Source organism: Musca autumnalis, unplaced genomic scaffold, assembly GCF_047663935.1.
Source record: "Musca autumnalis isolate F117 unplaced genomic scaffold, ASM4766393v1 scaffold_5, whole genome shotgun sequence".
In the NCBI taxonomy this organism is placed as follows: Eukaryota; Metazoa; Arthropoda; class Insecta; order Diptera; family Muscidae; genus Musca; species Musca autumnalis.
In genome coordinates, this window is record NW_027412088.1 from 94,948,453 (window position 1) to 94,975,069 (window position 26,617).

General features: G+C 38.6%; 2 protein-coding genes across 2 annotated transcripts; one reads left to right on the plus strand and one right to left on the minus strand.

Annotated features, from left to right (window-relative positions):
* Nucleotides 1–14,778: 14,778 nt before the first annotated feature.
* On the plus strand, nucleotides 14,779–15,855 carry LOC141406232 (ficolin-2-like). The gene is made up of 3 exons (XM_073991432.1): nucleotides 14,779–14,901; nucleotides 14,971–15,599; nucleotides 15,666–15,855. Exons 2-3 carry the CDS (start codon nucleotides 15,364–15,366, stop codon nucleotides 15,787–15,789), a joined length of 360 nt encoding a protein of 119 aa, XP_073847533.1. The 5' UTR covers nucleotides 14,779–14,901; nucleotides 14,971–15,363; the 3' UTR covers nucleotides 15,790–15,855.
* A 9,152-nt stretch (nucleotides 15,856–25,007) lies between these two features.
* LOC141406304 (microfibril-associated glycoprotein 4-like) lies at nucleotides 25,008–26,080 on the minus strand. Its single transcript, XM_073991559.1, has 3 exons — nucleotides 25,924–26,080; nucleotides 25,236–25,864; nucleotides 25,008–25,169 (listed from the first exon to the last, which is right to left on the minus strand). The coding sequence occupies exons 1-3, from the start codon at nucleotides 26,056–26,058 to the stop codon at nucleotides 25,046–25,048; spliced, it is 888 nt and encodes a 295-aa protein (XP_073847660.1). The 5' UTR covers nucleotides 26,059–26,080; the 3' UTR covers nucleotides 25,008–25,045.
* Nucleotides 26,081–26,617: the final 537 nt, after the last annotated feature.

Here is a 26,617-nt window from a genome sequence, read left to right on the forward strand (position 1 = left end):
CAAGATTAAACCTCACACAAAATTTCAAGATTCTAGTTTCAGCCGTTTCGTCTGAGCGTTGATTATTAATCAGTCAGCCATACAAAAAGCACCATTCTTAGTACATTTTAGTACTTTTCGCACCCTTCTAGGACAAATTTCCAAAAACCCAGCCTTATCGGGCACCTTCGCCACAAGTCTAACCCTCACCCAAATTTTCAAGATTCTAGCTTCAGCCGTTTCAGTCAGCCACACAAATGTTACCATTTTTAGTACATTTTATTGCTTTTCGCACCCTTGTAGGACAAATTTCCAAAAACCCAGCCTTATCGAGCACCTTCGCCCCAAGACTAACACTCACACAAAATTTCAGGTTTCTAGCTTCAGCCGTTTTGTCTGGGCATTGATTATTAGGCGGTCAGACACACAAATTTGACAATTTTTAGTACATTTTAGTGCTTTTCCCACCCTTGCAGGACGAATTTCCAAAAACCCAGCCTTATCGAGCACCTTCGCCCCAAAACTAACCCTCTCACAAAATTTCAGGTTTCCAGCTTCAGCCGTTTCGTCTGGGCGTTGATTCTTAGTCGGCCCCCCACACAAATTTGACCTTTTTTAGTACATTTTAGTGCTTTTCGCACCCTTGTAGGACAAATTTCCAAAACTCCAGCCTTATCGAGCACCTTCGCCCCAAGACTAATCCTCACCCGAAATTTGGGAATTCTAGCTTCAGCCGTTTCGTCTGGGCGTTGATTCTTAGTCGCCCCCACACAAATTTGACCATTTTTAGTACATTTTAGTTCTTTTCGCACCCTTGTAGGACAAATTTCCAAAAACCCAGCCTTATCGAGCACCTTCGCTCCAAGACTAATCCTCACCCAAAATTTGGAAATTCTGGCTTCAGCCGTTTCGTATGGGCGTTGATTCTTAGTCGGCCCCCACACAAATTTGACCATTTTTAGTACATTTTAGTGCTTTTCGCACCCTTGTAGGACGAATTTCCAAAAACCCAGCCTTATCGAGCACCTTCGCCCCAAGACTAATCCTCACCCAAAATTTGGGAATTCTAGCTTCAGCCGTCTCATCTGGGCGTTGATTCCTAGTCGGCCCCCCACACAAATTTGACCATTTTTAGTATATTTTAGTGCTTTTCGCACCCTTGTAGGACGAATTTCGAAAAACCCAGCCTTATCGAGCACCTTCGCCCCAAGACTAATCCTCACCCAAAATTTGGGAATTCTAGCTTCAGCCGTTTCATCTGGGCGTTGATTCCTAGTCGGCCCCCCACACAAATTTGACCATTTTTAGTACATTTTAGTGCTTTTCGCACCCTTGTAGGACGAATTTCCAAAAACCCAGCCTTATCGAGCACCTTCGCCTCAAGACTAATCCCCACCCAAAATTTGGGAATTCTAGCTTCAGCCGTTCCATCTGGGTGTTGATTCCTAGTCGGCCCCCCACACAAATTTGACCATTTTTAGTACATTTTAGTGCTTTTCGCACCCTTGTAGGACGAATTTCCAAAAACCCAGCCTTATCGAGCACCTTCGCCCCAAGACTAATCCTCACCCAAAATTTGGGAATTCTAGCTTCAGCCGTTTCATCTGGGCGTTGATTCCTAGTCGGCCCCCCACACAAATTTGACCATTTTTAGTACATTTTAGTGCTTTTCGCACCCTTGTAGGACGAATTTCCAAAAACCCAGCCTTATCGAGCACCTTCGCCTCAAGACTAATCCCCACCCAAAATTTGGGAATTCTAGCTTCAGCCGTTCCATCTGGGTGTTGATTCCTAGTCGGCTTCACACACAAATTTGACCATTTTTAGTACATTTTAGTGCTTTTCGCACCCAAGACTAATCCTCACCCAAAAATTGGGAATTCTAGCTTCAGCCGTTTCATCTGGGCGTTGATTCCTAGTCGGCACCCCACACAAATTTGACCATTTTTAGTACATTTTAGTGCTTTTCGCACCCTTGTAGGACGAATTTCCAAAAACCCAGCCTTATCGAGCACCTTCGCCCCAAGACTAATCCTCACCCAAAATTTGGGAATTCTAGGTTAAGCAGTTTCGTCTGGGCGTTGATTCTTAGTCGGCCGCCACACAAATTTGACCATTTTTAGTACATTTTAGTGCTTTTCGCATCCTTCTAGGACGAATTTCCAAAAACCCAGCCTTAAGATTAAACCTCACACAAAATTTCAAGATTCTAGTTTCAGCCGTTTCGTCTGAGCGTTGATTATTAATCAGTCAGCCATACAAAAAGCACCATTCTTAGTACATTTTAGTACTTTTCGCACCCTTCTAGGACAAATTTCCAAAAACCCAGCCTTATCGGGCACCTTCGCCACAAGTCTAACCCTCACCCAAATTTTCAAGATTCTAGCTTCAGCCGTTTCAGTCAGCCACACAAATGTTACCATTTTTAGTACATTTTATTGCTTTTCGCACCCTTGTAGGACAAATTTCCAAAAACCCAGCCTTATCGAGCACCTTCGCCCCAAAACTAACCCTCTCACAAAATTTCAGGTTTCCAGCTTCAGCCGTTTCGTCTGGGCGTTGATTCTTAGTCGGCCCCCCACACAAATTTGACCTTTTTTAGTACATTTTAGTGCTTTTCGCACCCTTGTAGGACAAGTTTCCAAAACTCCAGCCTTATCGAGCATCTTCGCCCCAAGACTAATCCTCACCCGAAATTTGGGAATTCTAGCTTCAGCCGTTTCGTCTGGGCGTTGATTCTTAGTCGCCCCCACACAAATTTGACCATTCTTAGTACATTTTAGTGCTTTTCGCACCCTTGTAGGACGAATTTCCAAAAACCCAGCCTTATCGAGCACCTTCGCCTCAAGACTAATCCTCACCCAAAATTTGGGAATTCTAGCTTCAGCCGTTTCATCTGGGCGTTGATTCCTAGTCGGCCCCCCACACAAATTTGACCATTTTTAGTACATTTTAGTGCTTTTCGCACCCAAGACTAATCCTCACCCAAAATTTGGGAATTCTAGCTTCAGCCGTTTCATCTGGGCGTTGATTCCTAGTCGGCACCCCACACAAATTTGACCATTTTTAGTACATTTTAGTGCTTTTCGCACCCTTGTAGGACGAATTTCCAAAAACCCAGCCTTATCGAGCACCTTCGCCCCAAGACTAATCCTCACCCAAAATTTGGGAATTCTAGGTTAAGCAGTTTCGTCTGGGCGTTGATTCTTAGTCGGCCGCCACACAAATTTGACCATTTTTAGTACATTTTAGTGCTTTTCGCACCCTTGTAGGACGAATTTCCAAAAACCCAGCCTTATCGAGCACCTTTGCCCCAAGACTAATCCTCACACAAAATTTGGGGATTCTAGCTTCAGCCGTTTCGTCTGGGCATTGTAGATCACATCATCACTTTACTCTTTTATATATATAGATACTAAATAGTACTATAGTTGGTTTCAGGGGAATATATAAAGCTGGAAGGTGAATTGCGGTTGGGGTATATGTTGAATATAAGAAAGTAAGTTTTGAAACGTATAATTATGTGTACCAAAAGTTTGGTAACATGTTGGTACCAAAACCATTTTGGTATTGTGTAAACGGTTAAAGTGCAAAATACCTTCTATAGGGGAACGTAAAGTACTAAACATTTTTTTCAGCAAGTTTTCCTTTATACAACTGTCAAAATCTGCAACATTAGTAATAATTATTACTAATTATTACGTAAAAAGACACAGCTCTAATTTGGACAAAAATACGAATTGGAAAAATATTTGTTATGAATTGTTATCAATGAGATTTGTATTGGATTTGTTAAATCCAGTTTATGACTAGTCTAAATGAACTATTAGCTGATAGGGTTAAGCAATCAAATGTGTGTCTGAGTGTGGCATTGATCATTTCGCACAGCAAATGTTTGCCAAAAATTCTTTTTGTTTCGGTGGTCAATGAAACAACTAGACAAAGCATAGTCGAAGTACATTTCAGTAATAGAAGGGTTTTCGTATTTTTGAATTGAAAAGTTTGTGGTTTTGTTTTGAGAGCGAAACGATTCAGAGAAACTAAATGTTTGTGAGTATGTGACTTTGTGTGATTGGTACGGGAATCCTTTTGTTTGTTTGCGTTCATTGGTAGCAATTCACCAATGCATCTACCTTGTTTCATGTGCCAGCTTGCAACTTTTTGTATTTTCTAGCAATATGTTGCAAAAAAGACATAAAACTATAAAGACTAGAAAAGATGTGGTATCCGATGGAATTGTAATTTTCGAATTTCGAAAAAAGCTGTGTTGTGCTAGGTTTGTGCCCATTTGTGCCGAACAAATTTCTGTAATAATGCAAATAAATTGTGCTGAATTGTGCTCGCCTATCATACATTTTTCGCCTTACACGGCAAATTTCCATATCTACTCGTTAAAATCGCAAACAATGTTTTTCAACGAAAAATGTATGCTAGGCGAGCACAATTCAGCACAATTTACAGAATTGAAAAATTCTTTTTTGTGTGGAAATGATAAGGTTTTTTTCATTTTCAGCGAGTAAGGAGTAACGTTGGAAATTTCCAATGTATGGAAGAAAAATTGTGCTAGGCGAATCCAGCTCAGCACAAAAAAGATCATCCCAATATTTGCATTATTACAGAAATTACAGTGATTTTTCATACAAAATACTGGTTTTTCGAAATTGCCATATGTTGAAAACGGTTAGAGATATTGAAAAAATTTAAACGGCACAAGTTGGTACAAATTTGAGTATAATTCAGCACAACTTTTGTTTTTTTTTTCGAAATTCGAAAATTGCAATTCTGTCATGTATTCGAAAATGTCGGTTTTTTCGAAAATGGTACGAGAATCGAAAAAATTTTTGAGGCACAAATGAGCACAATACAGCACAACTTAAACTTTTTCGAAATTCGAAAATTGCAATTCTGTCAAAATTTGTTCGAAAAATCTTTTGTCGAATATCTCAGCCATTTGTTCGAATTTCGAAAAAAAAATCGGCACAAATGGTCATAAACCTAGCACAATTCAGCACAACTCAGCTTTTTTCGAAATTCGAAAATTGCAATTCCATCGGATACCACATCACGCCATAACTCGGAAGTTCGACTCAGGGCGGATCTGTCCTTCGGGATTCTTAATATAATCACCAAGGACTTTAATCCCTAAAAGGAATTATTTCTGCCCCAGATTTTCACCTCCATTTTGTGTCACAATGTTATTCGTTATCTACTGTACACATAAATAAATTTCCTCGTGATTTTAAACATTGCCACCACTGTGTCATTTTGGGATTGAATCGAATAAAATTGCTATTGCAGTCTTATCAGTTGAGAAATATATTGTCTTTAAGCAACGGACAAGGTCTTCTTTTTTTGTTTGCTTTTCCCAGAAGAATCTGTTCCTGTGCATAAAACATTTTGTTAGGGGATTTTTTTGCATGGCGAAGAACGAAGACATGCAAATGTTCAATGCGAAGATACCTATATAAACAAAACGAAATGGAATGTACACCTCAAACTGCTGAATAGGCGTACAACAGGAATGCAGAAAGTATTTGGTGGAAAAGAGGACAAATTAAGCAGAGAGCCGAAACAGAACCAAAGAATGTGTGTTTGTATCTTTGATTTTGTAGCTTAACAAGTTGATGCAAATCGTAGAATCCCAAAGAAATTATACCAAATGTCTTGGTTTTGTATAGAATCCAATGTATATTTGATTTCACTCGTACAAATAGGGTTTTCTTAACTTACGATGAAATAGGTGTAAGCTCGTTGGCTGTCCAAAAGTAATAAGAAAGTTTATAAAGGAAGTTGCCTTCTCCACATGACCATCAGTAATCAGTTAATAGTACTGATTACTTTAGTACAAATCTTCTTGCCGTTGTTACATTTAAGTTAACTGGGAATTTCAAAGATACGTTGAAGGAAAGAAAGTGGGGAAGAGTAGGGATTCACATTTGACATAAACATTTCTCCCCCCCTCCTTTTACGGTATTAGCCGTAAAAGTTATATTTTTAGTTTGTAATGATTGGAAAAGTGTAAGTTCATGTGGAGAAGGCATCTTAAAAAATCGATTATTATGACGTTAATTCTAGAAGAGGAAAAAATTATCATATTTTCATAGTTTTGAATTCATAACTTATGTAGTAACGTATACATACAATGTCTTAAGTATTTCAGCGTTCTTAAAGGTATTAGCATATTCGAAAAATTCAATTGTACATTAAATAGCTATATTAATTATGGAATGCACCGTATAACACGATACCGAATATGGTGTTTTGGGCAGTTGGAAAACCCGGTTTATTGTATATGCCATCGAGCATGATTCTTGAGTATACATCTATCCCCAGTACGATGTCGATTGACGCAGATACATTAAACGACTTGTCGGCCAGAATGAAGTTAACAAAACTTTTCTTAATGGAGTCTGGGAGTGACCGCTTGGGGGTTACGGTGCTGATTCGGTTGTTTACTCTTAGCGTGACGTCAACACTTCTCTTCGGATCTGCTGTTGACCATAACTTTAAGGGGCATATTGTCTCATTTTCCAGTTCCAGGCAAGTTGCACCCAATTTATCCACATATTTTTGAGAGACATAACTCATTCTGGCTGCTGAATCCAATAGACATCTTGCGAAATAAATTTTATCCTTACTTTCGACTCTTGCCAATACTGTAGGAAGCAGTGTGGCAATATTTCGATTCAATATGGCTGAGAGGGATGTAGGAGTTGAGGTGGAAGGAAGTAGCCGCGAATCTCGATTTGAAGTTGAGGGAGATAAAGATCTCGACCTCCTTTTTTGAGACAAGGTCATCTTGGGTTGAGCCGTGGTCGTTTGCTCGAGCCTTGAATGGGTGTGTAAAAGTGAATGGTGCGCTTTTCCACAGTATCTGCACCCCGTTTTAGTAAAGCATGTTCCTTGCGAATGGGTATGGGCTAGGCAGTTTTCACAATAACCGTATTTTCTTACAACATGCATTCGATCGAGAGTGTTTAGATTGTGAAAACGACGGCAAGATTTTAGAGCGTGCATCTGGCGGCAAACTCTGCAAGCAAACTTTTGTCTAACTGGAACTGAATTGGACCCCTTGTTAGATTTCATGATTCTGTAAAAAAATGACAGGATTAGATGGAGGAAATAAAAAAGGAATTTGAAGAAAAAGGGAATTTTGGAAAGGAAATCTGAAAGGAAAAGCAATAATTAGGAATTGTCCTCGCATATAATGACCAACTTAGTGATAGGCCTTGTTACCACCCCTCGTTGTGTGAGAACCTCAGCGACTCGAACTCGTTCGTCCTTTCCAGGGAATACTTTGGTAACCCTTCCCAGTCGCCAGCTATTGGGTGGAAGATTTTCGTCTCGGATTGCTACCAACATCTTATCGGTGACATCTCTCTCGGGATACTTCCACTTATGCCGCTTTTGTAGTTCCTTTATATATTCATTCTTCCATCTAGCACAGAAATGTTGGTGGATTGCCTTAAGCTTCTGCCAACGATTTCGAATCGAGACGGGCTCTTCAGTTACTTCAGGGTCTAATGGTGCTAGTATGGGGCCTCCAATCAGGAAGTGTCCCGGAGTTAAGGCAGATAGATCAGATGGATTCGTTGACATTGCTGATAAGGGCCGGGAATTGAGGCAGGCTTCGATCTTGGCCAGAAGGGTCTGGAGTTCTTCGAAGGTGTATTTGAAGGACTGTGCCGTCTTCTTGAAGTGCTGCTTAAAGCTTTTGACACCTGCCTCCCATAAACCACCCATATGAGGAGCGCCTGGTGGTATAAAATGCCATGTAATATTTTGGTGGGAGTAATTGGAAATAAGAGCATTATGGGAGGTCTGAATGAACTCTTTTGCTAATGTACGGGAGGCACCCACGAAAGTCGTTCCATTATCGGAGTATAAGTGGAGCGGACATCCACGTCTGGATACGAAACGGCTAAACGATGCGAGGAACGCCGGCGTTGATAGATCGCATGTTGCCTCGAGGTGAATTGCTTTTGTGGAAAAGCAGACGAAGACACAAACGTATCCTTTGGTCATTCGTCTGCATCTCCCTGTGTAGCTCTTCACATCGAACGGACCTGCAAAATCGAGTCCGGTATGAGTGAATGGTCTAGAATAAGTGCACCTTTCTGGAGGCAGTGCTGCCATTAACTGCTTTTGGCACTTACGTTTATAAAGGATGCAAGGTTTGCACTTATGGATTTGGGATTTTATTAAGTTTTGGACTTTTGGAATCCAGTACTGACTACGTACAAGTCGGAGTACCAGTTGGTTCCCGCCGTGCAGAGTTATTGTATGGACAAATTTGACGAAAAGATTGGAATATGCACATCTGTATGGGACTATTATCGGATGCTTTTCATTGTATGTCAGATTTGGAGCAGCTTCTAAACGACCGCACACGCGCATGAGACCATCTGCATCAAGGAATGGGTTCAAATTCAAAAGCGAACTTTTTGAAGGGATGGTGTTTCCAAGGGAAAGTGCTGCATACTCATTCGGGTACACGGCTTTTTGGATAATACACACTAATCGTTTCCGAACGAAGGATACTTCAAGAGATGATACAGTGCGAGTGTCATTTCTTCGGTAATAAGGTTTATATTTTGGATGAAGTGCCTGAATAAATCTGTATGCATACGCCATAACTCGCATAGCTCTAGAATAGCAGGAGAACCTCTCTAATATGTCTTCGAACTGTTGAAAATAGGAGAAATGCACTTTTACTGTTTTCTTTTCCAATTCTGTCTCGTATGCAACGTATTGATTGGATTGGGGCCAGCATGACATTGGTTCGGATAGCCAGCTTGGTCCTTTCCACCACAATGAGTTATCGACTAAATCTTTGGGATAGACTCCTCTACTTGCTAAGTCTGCTGGGTTCAGCATCGACTCAACATGAAACCATTGAGCGGGGTCAACGACTTGGATTATTTTTGAGACCCTGTTCGCGACAAAAGTGTTCCAACGACACGGTGGTTTGGACAACCAGGATAGGACGATTTTTGAATCTGTCCAACAGAAGACAGAGTAATTTGGAACGTCAAATTGAGGAAGTAAATTATCTATCATATCTGCTAGGAGAACCGCGCCGCAGAGTTCTAACCTGGGTATTGAAATGGTTTTCAATGGTGAAACTTTTGTTTTGGAAGATATCAGGCTAGTATGAATTTCGGATGGATATACAACTCGGATGTATAAAGCAGCAGCATACGCCTTTTCCGATGCATCAGAAAATCCGTGGAACTGGATTTCGGCGTCAGGAGTAAAGTAGAGCCACCTAGGGATTCGGATTCGGTCTATAAATGGATACTGACTTTTGAATGTTTTCCATAAACGCAAAGATTCTGTGGATATCACTTGATCCCATTCGGTTCTGTCCATCCAAATTCTTTGCATTATTATTTTTGCTATGATGATAATAGGGGCCAACCAACCGGCCGGATCAAATAACTTAGCAATTTGGGAAAGTACAACTCTCTTAGTATTCGGACAATCTTCTGGGAATATTGATGTGGAAAAGAAGAACTCATCTGAGAGAGCATTCCAACGGATCCCCAGTGTTTTTGCTAAACTAGAATCATTGAAGTCAAGAAATTCAGAATGAAGCAAATCATCAGCAGGTAAATCTTCGAGAATTTCCTTGGAATTTGATGTCCATTTCCTCATAGAAAATCCTGCTGAACGAAGTACCTGAATTAACTCATCCCTCGCCTGAAGTGCAGATGGGATATCATGTTGGCCTACAAGTGCGTCGTCAACGTACATAGAGGACTTTAAAATTTTAGAAGCTAATGGAAATGCATGTTGGATGTCGTCAGCTAATTGGATCATTGTCCTTATGGCTAGATAAGGAGCACAATTGACACCGAATGTCACTGTTTGAAGCTCGAACTCCTCTATTGGATCTTTTGGATTCTTACGAAATAATATTCTTTGAAAGGAAGTATGATTAGGATTCACGCGAATTTGTCGATACATTTGTTTAATGTCTCCATTAAAAACGTACCGGTAGAAACGCCAGTTAAGAATTAAAATTGTCAGATCATTCTGTAACACCGGGCCAGTATGCAATATGTCGTTAAGACTTTTGCCATTTGAGGAGGGACACGAAGCATTGAATACAACACGGACTTTGGTAGTCGTGCTGTCCGGTTTCACCACCGCGTGATGTGGTAGATAATAACACGATGTACTTTGGAAGGATTCATTGGCTTTGATAGGAGTCATATGTTTCATGACGAGGTATTCTTCTATATTCTTATCATATTCTTGTTTGAGTTGCGGACTACGAAGAAGACGACCCTCGTTACGAAGGAATTGCGCCATGGCGCTGTTTTTAGAAAATCCCAAACCGGAAGTTGTGGATTGCTCATCTTTAAATGGAAGCGACACGACGTACCTACCTTCATTGTCTCGGTACGTCGACTTTTTGTACAATTCTTCGCAAAAGATTTCTGAAGTGGACATGATACGTTTCTGTGGAACGTTCTCCACCTCCCAAAAACGTGAAATCTCCTTATCGAGAGAGATTTCGCAAAAGTATGAGACACATGTCGTAAAGGAACTGAGGTTTCGGTTTGGAACTGGACCCGACAGTACCCAGCCGAAAACTGTTTCTTGGCCCATTAGAGATCCGCATATACCATGCATGCAACCCGTTAACATAATAGAAGGTAGAATGTCGGCACCGATAAGCATGTCAATCTTAGAACTCTCATAAAACTTTGAATCAGCTAATTCAAGTTTTGGTATGTCGTAAATTATTTCTAGATTTATGGTGGCTGAAGGCAGGTTATTTGACAGGTGCGGCACCACCAACGCGGATATTTTCATTTCGAAATTTTCATTAGAGTGTGAACCTATTATGAACTGACTCTCTTTTCGAACATCTGCAGAGACTGTATTGTTTAAACCAGATATTCTTGCGGTGGTACGTCTGAACGGAAGTTTCAGGAAATTGAACAACTTTTCGGAAATAAAGGTCCGCTCGGACCCCGAATCTATTAATGCCCTAGCCGTATAGGCTACATCGCAGTAAATAATTTTCACCAACGCTGTTCCTAAAAGGACGCCATTCGTGTTTGATGCGAAACAACTTTGGACCATTCCATTAGGCGTTGTAGTGGACTGTAAAGGAGCAGTTTGTGGGACAGATGGTATTGTGGATGATACTGAATTGGGATTCCCCGGAGTAACGGCAGCCTGGTTACTAATGGTATCCCTGTGTAGTAAAGTATTGTGCCTTTTGTTACATTTAAAACATGAGTGTCTGCTCTTGCAGTTCTTAAGCAAATGGGCACCAGAGAAACAATTAAGGCACAGATTGCTATTTTTTATTTCCGCTAATCTCTGATTGTACTCCATACTCAAGAATCGGGGGCATTTTCTTATTATATGAAATTCTTTTGGGCACAATTTACATTTTGTTTTAGATACATTTACTTGAAATGCCTTAATTTTCCCATTATCATTTTTAAACGTCGTTGGAGATTTCGATTTTGTGGATATAGGCTTAATTTCGTGGGCGATTTTCATCTCGGAGACGGACTCCAAAGTTCTGTATCTACTGGTTAGGAATTCGTCTAGGTCTGTCCACTTCGGAATGACGGCTTTATCGCTCAGTGTCTGTTCCCAGAGGGTGAGAGTGGAGTCAGGGAGACAATCTGAACACAAATAAACAAAGATTGGATTCCAGCTCTCAACATCGATCTGATGACCCTTTAAGGCTACGATACAGGAGTTAATATCCCTTTGGAGGTCTTTTAGGGAAGTCGCGTTTTCAGATCTTATAGGGGTGAGGTTGAATAGTGCCCTTAACTGTCCATTGACTAGGACTCGCTTATTCTCATAACGAGAACATAAGTTGCTCCACGCACTACTAAAACCATCATTAGTCAGGGGACTCTTAGACACTATGTCATGTGCCTCACCCTTTGTCTTCTGGGACAAATAGAAGAGTTTCTCAACTGGAGTTAACTTGGAGTTACGGACGCAAACCGCCGTAAACATGTCGCGGAACGAGGGCCACGATTTATAATCACCATGGAAGGTGTTGAGTTCGATTGGAGGCAGACGGAAATTGGAATTGGAGTTTAGTTGGGAGCTTGAACTTGGACTAGGTCCTGCAGACGTTAAATTCTCGATTGCCTCATTTAGCTTGGAGATGATGCGGCAGTATGTGGAGTAGGACAAAATATACTTTTGTTTAACCGTGTCTATTACTGAAGCTTCGTTTTCGTCCCTCGATTCGTCTTCATCCTCATCTTCTTTGTTGGAAAGATCGGCCAGACATTGATCATAAACCTGTTTAAGGCTTTGCCAAGTTGACCTGATCTCCTCTTTGTGTACTTCGAGTACACAACGGGTGGTTACAGGCAATTGGTTGCTATTTAGTGAAGCTTCAAACTCCACCAAACCATCAGCAAATCGGATAAACTGATCCAACGACATTGTATTCTCTATCAGAGACTTAAATTTGCAAAATTAGTTGAATAGAATAGTATTGGAAAAGTTCTATAACACAAACAAAAAAAAATGGTTTGTGTGTTCGTAAGTTCCTGGGGGATACTACGTGAAAATGTACGTGAACTTGTTTCTGTAACCACTTTAAATCCACTGGATATAGATATATAATGTTCCCTGTGGTTTGTGACAAAGAAATTTCCGAGCAATGCCAACTATAAAGAAACTATGCCCAATGGACAAATTGTGCGCACTGTTGTAATACTTTGGAGCACTACTATAGTGCAAATAATAAAATAAACTTCGATATGTTGATTAGAGCTCAAAGCGAACAAGTTACTTTATCAACTTGATAGGAAAAAATTATTACATTCGACCCACTGTGCGAATGTATCTTTTCAAAATATCTGGTCATTTAACACGCTTATAGACACATTCTAGCTCGCTCACCAGCATATGATATGTAATAACATGAACTGTAATGTTAGAAATAGGAACGATTGGAATGATGAATTACTCCGATCTCAGGACAGCCAAAAATAGCAAGAGTGTTGGGTGTTAAGAGTACCGATAGTAAGAGCACGTACTGGTCCCTGGTTTTAGCAATGGGTGCCTTAACCACTCACCCACACAAAAATCGGTATCATAGAATGACAACGGAGAGAATGAAGAAACGAGAGAATGAAAAAATAATCACTCAAGAGCAATTTTAACCGGCAGAATCAATAGAGAACAATAACAGCACCGTACCAACTCTCACCGTAGCCACTCGTCCACAAAAGAGACTAGTTTGGAAACGTAGAGAACGAAAAAGGAATGTGAAATAATCACTCAAGAGTGAATTAGATCGAAGGCACTCAAAACAACAGCATCACAATTGAGATGAAAACAATGCTAGTTCTCACAACAAATAGGAGTTCACACTTTTATTGTAACTAAGAGTAACCATTGAATCAAGAGTGTTTTGTTGTTAAACACTCACTGGACATGCGCACTGATAAATGCCTCTATTTGGAAACGATCTCTGTGTAAACTGAGTAGGGATAATCTATGTGTATGTTAATAGGATTGACAGATATTTATGTCTGTTAACAGATAACGCTTGCTTTCTTGGATTTTGCAAATTAACAAATAAAACCACGTTTTTAGGAGCTTGAATTTACACTGCTCAGCGAAAGTTGGTAGGCACTTCTTGAACAACGCATTCTTTTGAAAAACCACTAATTAGTTGACACCATCAGACTAGATATAATGTTGCAGAATACTTAATGTTGACAGTCGAAGGATAAAGAAATACACTGTATAATATTTGGAAATATTTATTTGGAATTTAGACACAGCTGGAATTTTTCCCCAAATGCGTTGATTATCAAAGGAAGTAAGTTGCACTAGTTAAAAAGGATTTTGCAAGGACTTCACACTGTACTTAATTGAAAATTCACAACTTACTTTGGAATTTTTCCCTTACTTCACCGACGGCACTTGGTTGAGGATTCAGTTTGCAATTTCCAAAGGATAGTAACACGGTCGATGTCCCAGTTTTCCGGCAACTTTAGGGGGTTTTATCCTAGTTTTCCGGCAACTATAGGGGTTTTGTCCTAGTTTTCCGGCAACTATAGGGGTTTTGTCCTAGTTTTCCGGCAACTATAGGGGTTTTAATCCAAATATGGAGTTATTTTTGTAGGAATCACGCTTTTGTTTCTTGGCTTTACGTCGCACAACCGTGTTGATGGTAATCGATATAATATGACCGCACTTAATTAACTAAAGTGAGTGCATCAACAACCAATCAATCAAACCTGTTTTCCGCAGTCTGTCTGCGTAGCAGTAATCTCTCTGTCTTGTCTCTTATCCGGCTCGTTATGGACCAAAATGTACACCTCAAACTGCTGAATAGGCGTACAACAGGAATGCAGAAAGTATTTGGTGGAAAAGAGGACAAATTAAGCAGAGAGCCGAAACAGAACCAAAGAATGTGTGTTTGTATCTTTGATTTTGTAGCTTAACAAGTTGATGCAAATCGTAGAATCCCAAAGAAATTATACCAAATGTCTTGGTTTTGTATAGAATCCAATGTATATTTGATTTCACTCGTACAAATAGGGTTTTCTTAACTTACGATGAAATAGGTGTAAGCTCGTTGGCTGTCCAAAAGTAATAAGAAAGTTTATAAAGGAAGTTGCCTTCTCCACATGACCATCAGTAATCAGTTAATAGTACTGATTACTTTAGTACAAATCTTCTTGCCGTTGTTACATTTAAGTTAACTGGGAATTTCAAAGATACGTTGAAGGAAAGAAAGTGGGGAAGAGTAGGGATTCACATTTGACATAAACACATACAACCATTCTACGAAAGCAGGCGAAACAATTTGGACCGGGAATAAAAATGGAAATCGCAAACAAAACAAACGTTCTGGTGTTTCTTTTGATATTTTTAAAAGCCATTTATGGCATACAAATGGAAGAGGTAAAGTATATGTGCTAGTCGCCGGCGCCAAAGTGAAAACTTGTTTTCCAATGACAATTTTTATTTTAGTTGTCGCCTGTGACAAAAGTTCAACATAATGAATCTTTGATAATTTTTAATATGCATGGAAAGTTAAATGAGCTGGAGCAGAGTTTCGTAAACACCCATCATGTATTGGAGGAAACCCAACAGAATCTCGCTAACTGTTTAAACGAAAATACCCAAATTAATGGTATTTTGGAGAAAATACACAAACTAGAGATGAGCGTATAGGATCTACGTGAGAATACCAAGAAGTCAGGTGAAATTGTCATACAGCGGCGAATAGATGGCTCCGAAGATTTCTTTCGTCCCTGGTCGGATTATAAGCAGGGATTTGGTAACAGTTCGGGTGAATTTTTCATCGGCTTGGATAAATTGAATAAACTGACCAATTCTCGCCCTTATGAGTTACTGATCCTCATGGAAGATTGGGAAAATGATAGCCGATATGCCAGATATGATCAATTTATTATTGGCACCGAAGCTGAAAAATATGTACTCAAAGAATTGGGTAAATATAGCGGTTCCGCTGGTGATGCTTTGAGTTACTCACTGGGCCAGAAATTCACTACAAAAGATCAAGATAATGATGTTTGGCATAAAAATTGTGCTGTAGAATTTACCGGGGCCTGGTGGTACAAGGATTGCCACAGAAGGTTAGTACGAACATTTCATTAGTAGCAAAATCAAAGGATGCAATTTGTTGTTTGTTTTCATTTTAGCAATCTGAATGGCAGCTACTTGAAGGGCACAACTACACAATATGCCAAAGGTGTGGACTGGGATCCATTTAAAGGACATTATTATTCTTTGAAATTTGTGGAAATGATTTTAAAACCCACATAAGACTACTTTTGAATTATTTGAACAGTAATCCTATTTATAATATTCGCAAGTAATAAATGTGAGATAAATACAACAGCACAATTTAATGCATAATTGTGGTGATCTTTTGACAGCTTCAGTGTTAAAATAAATTGAACATATCGTGGAAATCGTGTTTCCATTTTCCCAATCTTTCATGATGTCCACTAAGTAACACATATTGCCGGACATTTGTAAGTTTATTTAATTTGTGTTTGTTTCTCAATAGCATTTTTCATGGTTTTGTACGAGTCTCAATAAATTTTAACTTTATCCAGACCAATGAAAAATTCTTCAGAGCTATTACCCAATCCCTGCTTATAATAATCCTCTGAAGCATCCATATGTCTTTGTACGCCAATTTTACCGATAAATTCGATCATTTTTACGAATTATGTAGGAATTCGATTTTTCAGTGTTTGAATTCCAAGGAAACAGCTTCTAGGGGCTGGCAGTTTATATTTCGTGATTATACTTTATTATATCCTCCAATACACACCAATACACCACTCCACTACTACGAAAAAATATTTCAAGAATTTTTACATATTTTTGTTCGTGATGTAGTTTTTTCATACTGTACAGGTACCTTACATAAGATACATGTGCAGTACCTTATACCCATCCGAAAGCCACTATTTTTTCAAAAATATGCAAGATTTTCATGAGATGCAAAATCACTTTCTATTTTCCCTACATTCCCATTATTTGCTCTCATATTTCTCTATTGTTTGGTAAATGCTCTCAACTTTGTTCTCTTTTTCTTTTGAATGGTCTCATCGTCTCACAATCATAATGACAATGTATAAACAAACCACAACACAGCCCCCACCATCTCATTGAGTCTATATCAACAAACCACAACAACACAAACCTGACTCACAATCAAAGGCTTTACGCTAAACTACCACCATCGTAACAATTGTCAGTTAACTGACAAACCAAACAACTACAGTGCGTTTGGTGTCGAAAAACAAAGTGATTGGCGATATAGTTCGCATCTACAACTTTTTTAATTTCTTCAATACATATATGGAAACATCTAATATCTCAACCTAGTGCTGATAGACTCAACATGTATGTACATATGGTTCATATTGTTCTGCAATGCTTAACAAGACGATAAGAACAACAGTGAAAATCATTAGAAGAAACGCTAAATTACAATAATACAAAATAAAAGCATAAAAAGGAGCAAAACTTGTCTCTGGTTTAGATTGGTAGTGGTTGGTTTGTCAATAAAAACAAAACAACTCGTCAAAATTGTTTTTATACCCTACTAGTGGTGTAGGTGGGGAGGGTATTATAAGTTGGTTTTGGCCAAAAAGTTTGTAACGCATCGAAATAATGGTCGTACACCCACACTTATGTATACCAAAATGATTGTCTCCACGTGCTGAGTCGATCTATTTATGTGTGTCCGTCCGTCCGTCTGTCCATCTAAACCTTGTAATCACGCTACAGGTCGCAATTTTGGTCTGATCGTCACGAAATTTTGGATGTTGATGAGGGTTCTGGAGGGTGATGGTCGGATAATATTCAGGGGTCGGAATGGGTAAAAAACTTATTTGGAGAAAAAGTCAACGTTTTATTTCAAAGCGCATATCTCCGCATCTATAAGTGGTATATGAAAACAAAAACCTGCTAATGAAAGTAGAAAATATCACCTTTACAACGATGCATTGTCGTAGGTGGTCAAACAACGAAGATATCGCAATAGTCGCTAATACAACCCAACTTTTCATTTTTGCGATTTTAATTATAATGACTAATATCACAGCTTTGGATAGGGAGCTTCCAAAAGCCTGTCTATGAAAGTAGAAAATATCACCTTTACAATGATGCAAAGTATGTCGGCGTAGGTGGCCAAATAACGGAGATATAGCATTTTTAAATTTTTTTCGAAATCGCGCTACAGGTCGCAATTTTGATCGGATCGTCAAGAAATTTTGGATGTTAATGGGGGTCATACAGACGAAGAATCCTATTGATTTTGGTGATGGTTGGATAATATTCAGGGGTCAGAATGGGCAAAAAACTTAGTTAGAGAAAAAGTCAAAATTTTATTTCAAAGCGAATATCTCAGCTTCTGTGTTTTGGTGATAGTCGGATAATATTCAGGAGTCGGAATAACCAAAAAGCGCTTATGTGGAGAAAAGTCAACGTTTTTTTCTTATGCGAATATCTCCGCTTCTGGTAGGAGTATTCCAAAAGGAAAGCCCGTCAATGGAAGAAGAAAAGCACTTCTTTATATTGATGTAAAGTATGTTGGTGTAAGTGGGCAAACAACCGAGATATCGCAAAAGTCAGTAATATGTGCATTTTTTCCATTTTTTGTAATCACGCTACAGTTTGGAATTTTGATCGGATAGTCACGAAATTTTGGGGGTAGATGGGGGCCCCACAGAGGAAGAAGCCTATTGATAGTCGGATAATATTTAGGGGTCGGAATGGGGAAAAACTCATGTGGAGACAAATTCAAAGTTTTATTCTTTGTGAATATATCGGCTTCTAGTAGGGGTATTCCAACGGCAAAGTCTGTCAATGGAAAAATATTACCTTTGCATCAGTGTAAAGTATAGTCGGTATTCGATAATGCATCCAATTCTTCCATTTTTTGCAATCACGCTACAGGTCGTATTATGTTTGGTGGTAGTCGGCTTATATTCACTAAAAGAAATGTTTACCAGTGAAAATCATATGGACAGGGGTAGTGGTGTAGGGTATCACATGGTCGGCCCCGTCCCGACTATAGCCTTTGCTCACTTGTTTTTTTTTTCAATCTCTCAGAAGAAAGCAATATTTTGTGCTTTATGAAAGACGTTCATGAAATGCAGAAATTTGAACTTTGGCAAGACTTTATGAACATTATTCCTAAAATGCAGTATTTTTTCCGTGTATATGTAGGTCCTTCTTTTATTATAGCACCTATAAAAAGGCATCTTCCCAATTGGTTTTAGCCACATTATCTGACCAAAATGACTGAAATTTGGTATTTAGTATTCGATATAAATATAAAATAGGCTTTCAAGAATCGTGGTATTTATCTATATTTTATTATATTATATTTTATGTTTGTTTTAAGATATAATTTTCTTCAAAATGTTTGTTACAGCGGAAAACATTATCATATAGGATACAACCTAAGAATTTATTTTTTACAATATTATAGTTTTATATTATAGACTTTTAAAAAATTGTCCACCTTTGTATGAAATTTTGCCACCGGGAATATCTTTAGAAAAGGGTTTTGAATCAACTGCATAATATACCAGGTTGCGATTTTTTGCGTTTTTTTAGTTATATCACTTTTTTGAAAGTACCCTCCTTGCAGAAAAAATATATTTTTTAATTTTTGGTTTGACCAAGAAAATATTAAAGACAAAAAAAAACATCCGATTTGAAGTAACAAGTAATTAAATAAAACACTGTAAATGTTTTTAGACCCCAGGTATGTTTGGACGAAATATGTTTCAGACAATGTGGACTTGATTTAGCCTGGCTGGAGCGCACGATAACTCTCGAACGGATCAACCGATTCGGTCCAAAATTTGGCGTTCGTAATATTTTGTCCAAACTTAGTTTAAGCTTGAAGATGGGTTATATCGGTCTACTCCTTCCGATACCTCCCCCACAAAAGTGAACATCGTGAAATTTCTAACAGACTTAGGTGAGGTTCCAATATGGACTTAGTCGGTTCTCTCCTTCGGGTACCTCCCACATAAAATTTCGCAAAAGTTCAGTTTAGGACCTGCTCTCGATTCGCTTGATTTTTGTTGTTGCAACTTGTATTCACTGCCCCCATACGACGCTATAAGTTTTAAATGGGGCAAGTCCATACTTCCTGAGAAAGTAGCCTGAAAGGTACAAAAAACCCCTATGACACCTTCTGTAGTGGATGGAGCGCAAGATAACTCTCGAACGGATCTGCCGATTCGGGTCAAAATGTGGCCTTCATAATATTTTGTGCAAACTTAGTTTAAGTTCGAAGATAAGCCATATCGCTCCACTCTTCAGGTACCTTCACCACAAAAGTTCAAAAATGTTCGGAAAAATTGTGCGCACGATAACTCTTGATGGGAGTGACCGATATGGTCCATACTTTACACATCCTAAAATATCTACCAGATATAGATCAGGTTCGAATATGGACTAAATTTGTCCACTCCTTCGGGTACCTCCCACACAAAATTTTGGATAAATCGAATCACTTTGATTTTTGTTGATGTAATTACGGCAGTAAAAGTTTTTTTAGGGACATGTCCGTACTGCTTCAGAAAAAAGGCCGAAAGTTGCAAAAAACCTCTATGGCACCATATGTAGTGGTGGTCTCGAACCGAATACTGCGTTCGTCCACACTTTGGATATTGTAACATTTCTTTGAATATTATATGAAATTCGAAGGTGGTGCTTATAGGTCAACTCCTTCCGGTACCTCCCCCACAAAAGTTCGAAAATAATCGCTAAATTGGTACGCGCGATTGCTTATAGACGGTCCAAACTTTGGATCCCTAAATATTATCGAAACTTAGTTTTTGTTCAAATTTGGGCCATATCTGTCCAATCCTTGTGGTACCACCCACACAAATGTTCAACATTTTTGTGTGGTTCGAGGATCCTTTGGACATTTTTGGCCCTATTTAAAGCAATATTATGTTTTTCGTAGGCTAGTGTGATAAAAAAGTGTGACGTAGGGGATGGAAGATACCAAGGAGCGTTCCTGACCGGTTTAAACTTGGCAAAGCCCAGGATTTATCTTGGTCCCTCTTTCATCTCAAGTGGACACTGACCTCCCTGTGGTGTCACCTGGGGAACTGCCTCTAACACCCGTTAATGGTAGTGAGCTAACACGTGCCGCCGTTCACCCATAAGAACGTTAAAAACTTGGGTTTGGATATCGGGTTAGTAACCCTCCCCTAGAAAAAACATCCTACTATGAAAAAACGAAAGAAAAGAAAAACAAACCCCTCTAAAGTTGACGAACCCCGCAAACGTTTTAAGGACCATGATCTGCGAATCTGCACCTGGAATGTTCGCACTCTTTATAGAGAAGGTGCAGTCTTCGCATTGGCAGACGTACTTGAAAAGTACAAGGCCGATATTACTGCCATACAGAAAATACAATGGATTGGGAAAGGCGTCACAACAACACCCAAAGGTGACGCACTATATTATAGCTGACGTAAAGCATGAGTTTGGTAGCGGATTCGTAGTTAGTCGGAGGCTAAAACATCTGTTATCCAGCTTCACCCCAGTGAATGAAAGGCTTCCTACAATTCGAATAAAAGCTAAATTCTTCAACATCAGCTTTATTTGCGTTCATGCTCCCATTGAAGAAAAGGACGAACAGACCAAAGATATATTTTACGAGCGCTTAGAAGAAACATATGACCGTTGCCCTGCCCATGACATTAAAATCATTCTAGGCGATTTTAATGCCAAAATTGGAAAGGAGAATATCTTTGGCCCAACAGTCGGGAAATTCAGTCTCCACAGTGAAACATCTGACAATGGTATGAGGCTGATAGACTTTGCAGCTGCAAAAACCATGGTAGTTAGCAGTACCAGATTTAATCATATCGATATTCAAAAGGGCACCTGGCTGTCTCCAGATCAAAGAACAAGTATACAAATTGATCATGTTGTGATATATGGAAGACAATCATCGAGCGTGTTGGATGTACGATCGTTCCGAGGCGCAAACATTGATTCGGACCACTACCTTTTTGCAGCAAACGTACGTACCCGTCTAAACGTTGCAAATAAAGCACGAACAGACACAACACGAAAATTAGACAACGGTAAGCTGCAATCGCAACAGATAGCCACAGCATATTCCACTCGACTAGCCCAATGGTTTAATCAAAGCACTCCTCATCCCGATAACATATCAGCGCAATGGCAAAATATTGCCCACTCCATGAAACAGACGCAAAATCCATACTTGGATTCCAGAGACCTCCACAAAGGAATTCATGGTATGACCAGGAGTGTCGTGCTGCTACCGAAGAGAAAAATGCGGCATATAAAGCTCCTTTACAATCAGTATACGCAGAAAAATTTATGTTAGAAATATGTTTGGATCCAAACAAATATATGTTTGGGACCGTTTGCAAACAAATATATGTTTGCAACATTTTGTAACATATCTCAATTTGATATGTTTGGGTAAAACATACTTTTTATGTTAGAACATTTTTTTCATGGGTGGAGAGAGGATGTTTGTCAACGAGAGTAATAACAGTGCTCTCGCGGCTGTGGAATGCTGCTTTATAATAAAGAGTTGTGTGTATTGTATAATAGAAGACGTAGAAGCGAAGAAGGGGGCTTTGGTAGCATGTATGCGTCAAACTCGTGTGTTTCTTGTTTTGTTGTTGTTAACCAAAGAAGAAGAAAAGAAGAAATGATATGAATTATATTTTTTTCTTTCTTCAGTGTTTTAGTTGCCTTTGTAGAGTCAAGACGGTAAAGTGAGTGAATAAATCAGTGCTTTGTGTTTTCTTAAAGAAATTGTGTTTTTAGTAAATTAAATGCCCAATACATTTTATAATTGAATCGGAAAGTTGAATGGAATTATTTTATTGGACAAGGAAGAAATCGCATTTAATATTGGTAATTATATACATACTTATGTATATTTGAAATATGGCATACCCATATTTATTTATTACATTACATAATCATTTGATTCTAGATGCCGATTCCCCGCTGATGATTTTAACTAAGAGGACAATTTGTTTTATTTCACAACTAAGGAGAAGTGTTCAACTACGTTTCTATATATTTTTCCTTTTTAAAAGTGTGACTACAAATTATTTCAATCAGTTTTTCTTTTATTAAAGTGTGTTATGTATTTCTTTGGAATTTTGTATGTACCTATGTGTTTGTTGTTCTTTTGCCTTTTAATAAAAAACTACAACATTTGTGTGTATACTATAGAGATAGCCAGTGAGTTCTTACTGAGAGCAAGTGAGCACACATTTTAAAGTGTTTTACATTGAATTTTACGCTCCCTTGCTCTCAGTAAGCGCCCACTGGTGCATGTGTTTGTTTTTTTTTTGTGCCTTTTGGGTTTGTATTTTTTTGCACCCAAACATATAAAATGTTTGCACCCAAACATAAAATTGTTTGCACCCAAACATATATATCTTTGCACCCAAACATAAATATCTTTGCACCCAAACATATATATGTTTGCACCCAAACATATATTTGTTTCCACCCAAACATATATATGTTTGCAGACCCAAACATATATTATGTTTGGGACTGTTGCAAACATATATATGTTTGCTGCAAAATATGTTTGGGACATATGTTAGAGAGGCCGATTTTTTTTTGCGTGTAGCAACGCGTACCGCATGAGAGAGATATCGGGAAAAAGGAGAGAAGAGAAACGTCTTTTCCGCAAGAAAAAGAGAGAAATGGAAAAGCGGGAGTGTGAAAAAATCGAGATGTACAGGAGCCAGAATGAAGTCGGAAAATTCTACCAAAGAGTGAAACATCAAACAGATGGCTTTGGTACTGGCACATCCTCCTATAGAGACCAGCAAGGTAATCTGGTAGCAGATACAGATAGCGTGCTCAGGATATGGAAGGAACATTTTTCCAATCTGCTGGTATCCAATATGTATACCACCCGGCCAACATGTATACCAATCAACCGGCTGAAGAATAATAAAGCAGCAAGAGCCGATGGCTTAACAGCCGAGCTGTTTAAAACCGGAGGCGACGCGCTGATAAGGTGTATGCATCAGCTAGTTAGCACCATCTGGCGGGAAGAACGCGTACCCGACGATTGGAACCTGAGCATCCTGTGTCCCGTCCACAAGAAAGGAGATAAGACCGTATGCTCCAACTATAGGGGCATAAGTCTTCTCCCTATTGCCTATAAGATAGTGTCAGGGATATTGTGCGAACGACTAAAGCCAATGAATGGTCAACGAAATAATTGGACCATACCAATGTGGCTTTAGACCTGGCAAGTCCACCATTGACCAGAGAGACCCAAGATATGCAGATCGACACATATCAGCTTTTTGTCGATTATAAAGCAGCTTTCGACAGTCCCCTCCGATCAAAGGTATTCCATGCAATGTCTGAGTTTGGTATCCCGCAGCTCATCCGGATTTGTAAGATGACTTTAACTGACACTAGGTCATCAGTTAAAATTGGAGATTTTTTTCTTAGTTCGGTCTATGGAACAAATGTTCTGTAATGGGCCAGCTAAGTAAGTAAGTAGTGTGATAAAAAAACCCTATCTATCGTTATCCCCGCAAATTGTTGAGCTTTAATCCTATCCATACTTTTGTCGGTGCATACGCCCATATTTTGAAAACCCCCCAAAATACATAAGTTTTTTTTTGGAAAAAAGTATTTCAATCCACACAGGCTGAGGGTTCGCAAAGCCGACTGATACTTTTTTACTTGTTTCTTTAAAGAAATATTCACCATGTGTTGCAAAAATGTACAGACGTGTCGTGGTCAAATTTTTTTAATTATATTTGTAGTACGTTCTAACTGGAAATCATGATAGCGTGGTATATTTTGTCCTTTAAAAAAAGCATCATATTTATAAATATCTCTTCGCTAATCAATATTTTAAACATATCAATGTTTATAAAAACTTTTGGCGGATCAATATTTTAGATCATTATAACCATGTTGGGGGTATGAACAACAAAATTTCTTCGTTATATCCGGCGTTCGTTATAAACCTGTTCGTCTGCAAAATTCTTATTAAAGATTATTGCTAAAATTTTTAGGATACCGAAAATCGGGTGGTGGCTCTATATGGGGTTACACCTAAATGTTTATCTATATTGAACATGTTTTGCAAGGAGGTATTTTATTCACACAGAAGTCAAAATGCAAAATTACAATTAAATCGGTTGAAATATTTGGCTAAACTCCTCAAAATACCAAAAATCGGGCGGTACATATCGGTCTACATTGTTGCGAAAAGAAAGAATTCACGTCACTACTACGAGATTGAGCAATGACTCAATAATTTGTCGAAATACATGTTTGATAAATCGTTTAATAATTGCAGTTACCATCCACATTCACTTAACAACATGGCGGACCTGTGCTAATTCGTTTTATTTACACAAGTACACTCTTAATGCTCATAAGAGTGTACTTGTGTAAACCATACAAGCTTGGTACTAAAATAAAATAATTCAAATGTTCACTCTTATTCTATTTTCAGATTTATTTATTTATTTTTTAAATTGTATTATGTCGGTCGTAAAATCATTTCCACAAATTTCAATGAATAATAATGTCCCTTAAAAGGATCCCAGTCCACGCCTTTGGCATATTGTGTAGTTGTGCCCTTCAAGTAGCTACCATTCAGATTGCTAAAATGAAAAATGGAAACAAATTGCATCTTTTGATTTTGCAACAAATGAAATACTGGTACTAACCTTCTGTGACAATCCTTATACCACCATGCACCGGTATATTCTATAGCACAACTTTTACTCCACACATCATTGTCTTGATCTTTGGTAGAGAATTTCTGACCTAAGGAATAACTCAAAGCATCACCAGCGGAACCGCTATATTTACCCAATTCTTTGAGTACATATTTTTCCGCCTCTGTGCCAATAATAAATTGATCATATCTGGCATAGCGGCTATCACTTTCCCAATCTTCCATGACGATTAGTAACTCATAGGGGCGGGAATTGGTAAGTTTATTCAATTTATCCAAACCTATGAAGAATTCACCAGAACTATTGCCAAATCCTTGCTTATAATCCGACCAGGGACGAAAGAAATTCTCCGAGCCATCCATACGTCGTTGTATGACAATTTCACCCGACTTCTGGGTATTCTCACGAATTTCCTTTACCCGCATTTCCAGTTTTTGTATTTTCTCTAAAATTCCATTGATTTGGGGATTTTCATTTAGACAGTTTGTCAAATTCTGATGGGTTTCTTCCAACACACGATGAGCATTTACGAAACTTTGCTCCAGCTCATTTAACTTTCCATGCATATCAAAAATAATCAAAGATTCATTATGTTGAACTTTTGTCACAGGCGACATCTAAAATAAAAGTTTTCTTTGGAAACAAGTTTTGACTTAGGACTAGCACACATGCTTACCTCTTCCTCTTGTATGCCATTGATGGCTTTTAAAAATATTAAAAGAAATGCCAAAACGTTTGTGTTACTTTCGATGACCATTTTTATTCCTGTTCCAAATAGTTTCGCCTCCTTTCGTAGAATGGTTGGGAGCATCCCATTTCATTTCGTTTATATAGGCATCTTCGAAATGAACACTCCAGACATGTCTGTGTTCTTCGCCATTCGAAAAAATCCCCCAGCTAATTGTTTTACGCACAGGAACTGAATCTTGTGGGTATAGCAAAAAACGAAAACCGTGTCCAATGCTTAAAGGCAAAATACAAAAATATTTCTCAACTGATAAGATTGCAACAACAAGTTCATTTAATTCAATCCCCGCATCACAACAGTGGGGAAAATGTTTAAATTGATAGCGATAACGAAACAAGTAAGAACGTTGTTGTGTTCGGCCGGGGCGAACTTTTAACAGTTGCTAAATGTTCTAAAACACTTATTGTATATTACACTTTAGAACTATGCGAATACTAATAGTATTATTCCAAATTATATAATGTCAGCTTTAATCCTACACCCAAGACCAGATTAAGTACTTCTTGTAGCCTTATAGAAGGTATTTCCAATAACACCTCCATATTTTTGTCTACAGCGACCTTCATACCAAATTTCAGAATTTGTACGTATTTAGAAATGGTACCAATAGTACTTTTCGTAC